The following is an 8,322-nucleotide window of genomic DNA, read 5'->3' on the forward strand; positions in this document are numbered from 1 at the left end:
TTCATTACTTATTTCCTGATGCTTGTTTTAATTTACGATCATGACCATGGTATTAAACTCCTGCTTGTTACACAAAAGCTTCCACAGGTGTTTCCTGGTAGTCATTACTATTCTTTAAGTTTGCTTTAAAGGGTTATTACATGGTTATTAATATATTATTAAATGGAAACAGGCAGTTATGCATTTTGCAGCGCTGTTTCCTGCTTATTACACAGAAACTAATAGCAATATTTCCAGGTAATAATCCCACTTCTTTAAGTTAGCCTTAATGGGTTATTCATATGTAATTAATTGGAAACAGGTAATTTGCATTTTGCAGCTGTTTCGTGCATATTACACAGAAACGACCATGGGTAATTGAGTGTTAATAACCACACAATTGCATTCTTGTTTCTTCCCTGATACCTTACTATTACCACTTTATTACCGAGCTGTATTTCCACATTATTACCCTCAGCTTTTGGGCTCTTATCATCCAATTACATAAATTTGCATGTAATATTACTCAGTGTGAACACTGTTGCTACCAGACTAATATTACTTGGATACTAAGTGGTTATTACTTTGGCAATTGCATGGTAAAAACTTAGAAATTACCACATTATTACGTTCTTGTTTCCGCTTTGTTACCCTACTATTACCACTTTATTACCGAGCCGTGATAGAAAGTGCAACCAAATGTTAATGCATCAAATCATGAAGGTTGAAGAACAACAAATATGACTCTTGCTTCCTGTATGTATAGTCATAAGAACATACATACCTGTACAGTTGAGGAAGATCTGTGTTTCCGTGTGGTCGTAGTGGACATCATGGTAGTAGTCTCAATGAAGGACGTTGTCATCTCTGGAGACATGGCTGTGGTCCTGGCTGAACCTGCCACACTAGGTACATCGCCTACCAGCCTTACACTGCCATTAATCTTGATGTTTGGGTTGCCTTCAGCTGCCATGTTCAACACCTTTAGGCCATTGTAATAAAGGCCCGAGAGCTGACCTTGAAAGGGCCGGCCACGATCACTACCACCAATTGCCACTGTTGCTTGTGTGTTGAAAATTGTTAACTGCCGCCCTAGAGAAGACATCCAGAGTAAGATATTGTCAACAAAGAAAGGACCTTTGAATAAAACAAAAATGCAAACACCCAGGTGCAGTGCCACTAAAACCCAATACTAAGCAAACTGCAACAGTGCGCACAGTAGCCAACCTCAAACATTACACTACACACATTTAGCTGTTGATTCCACCTTACAATGACAAAAGTAATTCATTTATCTTGACAGTGTGAAGGACAATACATAATGTATTCCTTTATTAAAACTGAATGATATTATATGTACTAAACTGAAACATAGATTTCTCACACAGTGGCATAAAACTGCATGATGAATTTTACCAACAGAACATAAAAAGAACCATTAACAGCACATCATTTGATGAAAATAAATGAGTAAGGAATGAATCAGATGTGCTTGATCTCACTACTGCGTAGTGGAGACACTGAAAGGCAGATGTGAGCTGCATAAGTGCAGCGGTTGTAGGGAGATGACATCTCCTCTGTGGACGAAGTTTGTGTACACACTCGCTAAATTAAAAACACAACCTTCACAGTTATTGCTGCTCTGTTTCTATAACTTTCAGTGACATTGCTTTTGTACAAATTCATTCACTTATCTAGTTCTTTGGTGAGTTCTCATTTTTAAGCGGTGTGTGGGTTCACATTCATGTTCAGAGGTTTTCATGCTATTCTAGAGGTTACAGTTAACTTTACATTAGCACAATCAGATACATCAGGTTGATTTGAAATTACCTTTCTCTTGTAGCCATTCTTCTACTGGTCTGGCAAATTTAAAAGGAATTTTCTTATTGGCCATCTGATAGCGTTCAATGTCGCTGTTCCCTTTAAAGTTTAAAAACACATGTATTAAACACAGATCGATGACCGGAGTCACATCATGAAGGAAAAATCAATTTCTAGCTACATTTACAAAATAAATCTGAATTTAGCAGAAACATTCATTTTGGTTGAAACAGTTGTTGGTTAGAGGATGCACAGGGCTCATCATCTTTGGCTCTTTGGCTGTTACCAAACATTTTGTTTACAATCCTGACTTTTTTCTTCTTCACATTGTGTAGAGCAGTGTCTCCGACTCCAGTCCTTCAGAACTGCTGTCCTGCAGCTTTTAGATGCATCCTTGTTCCAACACACCTGAATCAAATGACTGGCTTGTTATCAGGCCTTTGCCCAACTTGATGGGATGCTAAAGAGGTCATCTAAATATACCTGTTGAAGCAAAAATGTGTGTGTCTGGTATCCAAAGAACTGTGACTTTAGGACCAGACAGCTAAAATTAATTGACTTTGGCCTCCTGCAAGCTAGGCGCTTAATATCTTTGTATTGGAAGAAAGTGGATGTACCCTCAAGTCATATGTGGGTGAAGGAGATGGCATCATGTATTGTATTGGAACGACTTACTTATATTGTCAGAGGAAAGGGAGTAGATTTTGAAGAAATATGGTTACCTTTAACTGAGTTTCTGAGACATTATGAAGGGAATTAATTTAGAAAGTGATACTTGGTGCTGAGTTTTGGGTTTCTTTGTGTGTGTGGGGTTTTTTGGGTTTTTTGTTGTTTTCTTTGTTATCTGTTTCTTTGTTTTTGTTGTTTTTATTTTTCGTTTGTTTTACCCGTGCTGTGCATCGGTTTTGTTTTATTTTATTATTTATTTATTTTTATTATTATTATTGTTGTTTCTTTTAATTTATATTTGTTTATTTTGGGGACTATGTTCTTTAATATAAATCTCATGTTAACTGTACCGTTATTCTTTGCTTGTTCTGTAATATAAAAGTCAATAAACATAATGATTTTTAAAAAAAAGAAAAAAAAAGAGGTCATCCAACCATTTGATCCAGCTGCGTTGGAGTAGGGATGCATCTAAAAGCTGCAGGACAGTAGCTCTTGAGTTGGAGACTCCTGGTGTAGCGTATGCACTGATGTCACATTTAATGCAAGATTAGTTTTCTTACTATGGAAATCATCACAAACACTTTAAAAACTTGCCTAATCCTATGTGTTCCGAATACCAAGTTATATTCTAATGAAACTGTACAATCCCTCCTACCAGTCAGGTTTGCCTACCTGGTAGGTAATGTCTTAGGGGTAACTTTTTCATGCAATGAAATTCATTCATTATCACTTTTTGTCACTGGATGTATCTTCACATACCTTAAAAAATAAGATCTTTCAAGACTCGCTAGATTTCTTTTAACAGCCTGTGACGTGAAGAACTCAGGTAAAAATTTCCTACAAAGGATGTAATAGTCAAGCTTGCTCCAGAGCAACTTGCCTTACTCCTTTTACACTTACAACATCAACAGTAAGTAACACTACCAAACATTACATTAGAAATTGATAATAATCAATCACTAAAATTCAACAAATGGTCATCTGTAGACATGAAAGACTAAATGGGCAAAAACTGGTTATTTTGCAAGTCTAAATTTTGTTAAGCAAGCAAGTTGAGATGAACCTGATAGCTGTTATGTAATAGCTAGCCATTTAGTTACACAGCATGTACAGTATCTGTTTGCTCTGTTGTCATGACTGATACTCAGATATACAGTAAAGTGGGATTTTATGAAAGTCTCAACACTATTTAGGCCCATGCAAACTCAGGCACATTTAAGATTACAACAAGCTGTGTGGAAATGTGAACAAGACTTAGTGCTGCTGGCCTTTCTCTTCCACTGCTTCTTGCAGGTGACAGCAAGCAGTGTCTCATCTTAAACAATCAAGAGTCAGTGTTCAGAAAGCCTGTGAGCCTGATGGCATACCTGGCAGATTGCTAACAGATTGTGTTTATCTTGACTGACATTTTCAGGCTTTGACTCAGTCAAGTGTACGATCCAAGGTTAAAAAGGCTACATTTATTGAATGACCATAGACGAGTTGGACTGATTTCTGTGCTTTGAAAAACGACGTCACTCAGCAGCCGTGTGTCATCATTGAAAACGAGTTCCCTTAGGTTATGCAGAGCTCATTCAAAGTTCTTAAAATGATCACGCTCTTCTCTGACAATATTAGCTTGCCCCAAATCTTCATTAAATATACAGCACATATGATGTTTACACAGAGAAATCCTCAAACTGCCTTCCCACTTCAGTAGCTGATGTGCATGTTTGTGTTTATTCCAACTTTCTCCACATGTATTTGTTGCTGTGATACCAGAAGACTTTTTAAAATAAAATGTTTCGATCTTTTCATCACTTTCTATACATTTTCACTAGGATTTGTAAACGTTTTCCTCTTGTACAGGTATAAATAGTCCTGTTATCTAAAAGTAACCCAGCACCCAAAGCACAAAAGGGTGCCATATTACAATTGTGAAGTTGGATCTTTCTGAAAAAATAAACTTAACAGACTTTTGGAAATTATCTTTAATAATATTGTTTCTATTTTTTCACCTTCACTGTTCGTCTGTTACAAATCTTCAACATCTCAGTTCGACTTGGCTCAATTTTAACCCCTAAATTGTATGATTCATCAAATGCACACTCTCTGCGGCTAGACCAAGCTTATTTAACTGATATGAACAGTGCTTTCATTCAATCATGCTAAAATTAAATTTTAGTGACAATCAAAATGATTAGATATATCTATAAATATATGTATAAGGTAACATATATTTCTATGCAGCCAATACCAAAGAGGATGAGCCCGAGTAAAATGAAAAATTTTCAAAAGACTTCTGGGCTGTCATTAATGTAAAACAACAAAGTAAAACAGCATAAACCACAAAAAAGGGCCGATCCAAACATAATGTGTAGTTCACTGGGCAGTAGAGGTGCAGCGGGTCACGGTTGAGCCGCAATCCGATCCCACTCCACGGTTCGGTGCGCGCGGTCAGTCTGTCAAGCGATAGTTATGGTCAGCGCTAGCGGTCCAGGCGGAGGAGCGGAAGAGTTTTCGGTATTTAAGCAGCCCTTTGCTGCCCAGTCCGACCGGGCTAAAGCTAAAGCTATTACAGAAGCTACTGGGGTGTTTAGCTGCAGACGTTGTGCAAAACAAGGTGTTTAAACTATGATGAACGTGCTATGATATCCCGTTCGCGTCCACTTCAGTGGCAAGATCGTTCCAAGCATGTATGAGCAGGAAAAGATTTAAGTTATGGCTGAACTGTCCCAGGCATCTTCTGTTGTCCTAACTGCTACAAATGGGCGGAGCTCCAGTCCAGGGCAACGGAAAGCTACGTGACCGTGACCGCTCATTATATCACAGCGGAGTGCGATGTAATGAGCGGTGTGTATTATTGTAGGGCCTACCTTACAATATAAAGCGCCTAAAGGCGACTGTTGTGATTTGGTGCTTTATAAATAAAATTGAATTGAATTGAGTGGTAGATACAAAGATACAAAGACTAATTATATTTTTTTAATAATTGTATGGAATGAGTCTTGAGTTGAATGTTTTTAACAGGCAAAAAAACTTCAATAAGTAAATAAGTAAATGTTACATTTTTTTCTTTTTTCTTTTTTTGCTGATCCGAAAAGTGATCCGATCCGAACCGTGAGATTTTTGATCCGTTGCACCACGACTGGGCAGCATGTGTAATTATGGACATCATATTTTAAAACTACACAGGATTATATAAATGACGGTTTAAAATGAGGACTCTTAACGAGAGATTTGCAGTATGTCAAATCTATCTTGTTCATTTACAAACAAGCTATCATTCTCAAAAGTGAAGGGTGAATTGGCCACTGTGGGGTGGGAATTAGATTCTGGAGGAGGACATCAAATCATGGGTCTTATCCATGATCGGGGGAAGAACAACGTGGATCATGGACAGATGGATGGGTACAGCTTCTGTTAAGCTCTGTGTCTACTTTCACTTATGGCCATGGACTCTGTCTTGAGACTGAAAGAAAGAGAAAGAAGACACAACCAGCAACAATAGATTTACTGGTGAGGATGCCTGGCTTTCCCTTTGACATGCATTATATTGCCAGAAGTATTCACTCGCCCATCTAAATCATTGAATTTAGGTATTACAATCGCTTCTATGGTCACAGGTGTATAAAATCAAGCACTTGCAGACTTCGTCTACAAATATTAGTGAAAAACTTGGTAACTTTTAAGAGCTCAGTGAATTCTAGCATGGTAATGTGATAGGGTAGCACCTTTGCAACAAGGCCAGACGTGAAATATTCTCAGTACTAAATATTCCACAGTGAACTGTTAGTGATATGGCAAAAATGGAAGCAATTGGGAATGATAGCAACTCAGTCACAAAGTGGTAGTTCACGTAAAACTGGAGAGTGGAGACAGCAGATGCTGAGGGGCATAGTGCACAGAGGTCGCAGAGTCAGTCGATACAGACAACCAAACTTCATGTAGCCTCCAGATTAGCTCAAAAACAGTGTAGGGAGAGGTTCATGGAATGGGTTTCCATGGCCAAACAGCTGCGTCCAAGCCATAAATCAGCGGCCCCCAACCTTTTATGCGGCAGGGACCGGTTTATATCTGACAATATTTTTATGGACTGGCCTTTAAGATGTCGCAGATAGATACAACAAAATAAAACCAGTACCGGTACTGAAGAAAAAAAGAAGATTTATTCAACACACACGGGAAAAGACTGTACTGTCAGACACTAGTGCTCAAAGCATAAAGACATGGAAGAGCTGGTGTCTGAAGTCTGATGTGGAAGAATCTGCCTGCACAGAGTCCTGGCATCAACCCAATAGAACACCTTTGTGATAAGAGCATCATCACAAACAGCAGAGACTGCAAAGCAGGCCTTCTCCTCCAACATCAGTATCTGATCCCACAAATGTGTTTCTAGACGAAGGGTGAAGAATTCCCATTAACACACTTCTAAATTTTGCGAAGAGCCTTTCCAGAAGAGCTGAAACTGTTATAGCTTCAAATAGTGGGCCCTATGGATTAAGCATGGAATGTTCCTCAAGTTCATATGTGTGTGAGGACAAATGACCGAATAGGTCTCCTGATAAGCTCAGAGAAACATTGCAGACACTGGTTACACATAGATTACCCTCCAGCAGAGTTTATAGATTATAAGATGTTACCCTTCATATAAACTGTCTTACATAAATCGTATTCTTATATCTAATAGAATAAAAAAATTTAACAGTTTAAAATATTACAATTTGAAGAGATGAGTTTATAGGAACAGGCACAGGTTTACAGGACAAACTGAAGGCCCATCCCTCAGCACTGCACCATTCTTTGAACACCTCACTGCTCCACTACTGCAGCCTTGTGAAAAGACTGTGGAAGGCTTGTGTACATCATGTATCCATCCAGGGCAAGTGCCAGGAAGCGCTGCCAAATAGTTCAGTACTTGAAAGCTTGTCTAACAAAGAGTGCCACACTGAATCACAAAACATTATACTCAAAGACCCTTCCTGGAGGCAGAAATGTTGTTGGCCAGAACAGCAGAACAATTTGTCCGTTACACTTGCCTCAAACACACTGTTACCAAGACTCCAGGGTGCTGGTTACCCATGGGAAACTGAATCAATGATCGAAAGCACTGAAGCAAATGATGGCGCAGGCTAGTAGAGGAGGGTGCCAGAGTGGATTCTATTTGACTTAAGGGATTTTGTCTTGGACATGAACGTGATGGAAATTGTTCTGCAGTCTGCACAAGGCCCTGCAGCCAGACGCTCTCTAGAGTCTGGATTTAATTTGTCTGTAGTTTCTGGGGTAATAGTGACAATTTTGTATGTTAATATAATGTCACACAAAAACAGTCATCATCCAGTGACAACCCCAGCTGACAAACCTAGCCCTATGTGACTTAGACCTCACAGAACAAGGTCCAAACATGGTTACACACAATTAATGGGCATTTCTATAACACGTTTTAAACGTGATGTTCAAAGCTCTACATGAAAGCTCTGTATTATATCTATATCTGTTTCCACCTTACCACCACTTATCACCAGTTAACCCTGTGAAGTCAAAGTCATCGTCAATGATGACCCTAAACATAACTGTATGCTTTTACATGTGTTCATTTAGTTCCCACGTGAAACTGTGCTCCAGGGTTAACCTAACCTTCTGACTATAGGAGCAAACCAGAGCAATGAGCCAGGCACCACTAAGATTCAAACCCAGAACTTTCTGGCTTTTCTAGCCGTGTGCTTTCATTTCGTTTAGGTTAACCCTGTGATGTCTAAGTTCTCATCACTGATAGCCCTAACCTAATCATGTGTGTCAGACAGGCAGATATACCGGACATACAGTGGGGCAAAAAAGTATTTAGTCAGCCACCGATTGTGCAAGTTCCCCCAC

At 38.9% G+C, this 8,322-nt stretch overlaps 1 protein-coding gene across 1 annotated transcript in view; it reads right to left on the reverse strand.

Moving 5' to 3' along the window:
* nrxn3a (neurexin 3a) overlaps positions 1–8,322 on the reverse strand; it is a 208,994-nt gene that overhangs the window by 17,718 nt on the left and 182,954 nt on the right. The window contains 2 exon segments of the mRNA XM_013914133.1: positions 764–1,071; positions 1,810–1,899. Of these exon segments, the coding sequence (XP_013769587.1) occupies positions 764–1,071; positions 1,810–1,899 (398 nt within the window).

Source organism: Pundamilia nyererei, unplaced genomic scaffold, assembly GCF_000239375.1.
Source record: "Pundamilia nyererei isolate P.nyererei 1_Seehausen unplaced genomic scaffold, PunNye1.0 scaffold00173, whole genome shotgun sequence".
Taxonomy (NCBI): domain Eukaryota; kingdom Metazoa; phylum Chordata; class Actinopteri; order Cichliformes; family Cichlidae; genus Pundamilia; species Pundamilia nyererei.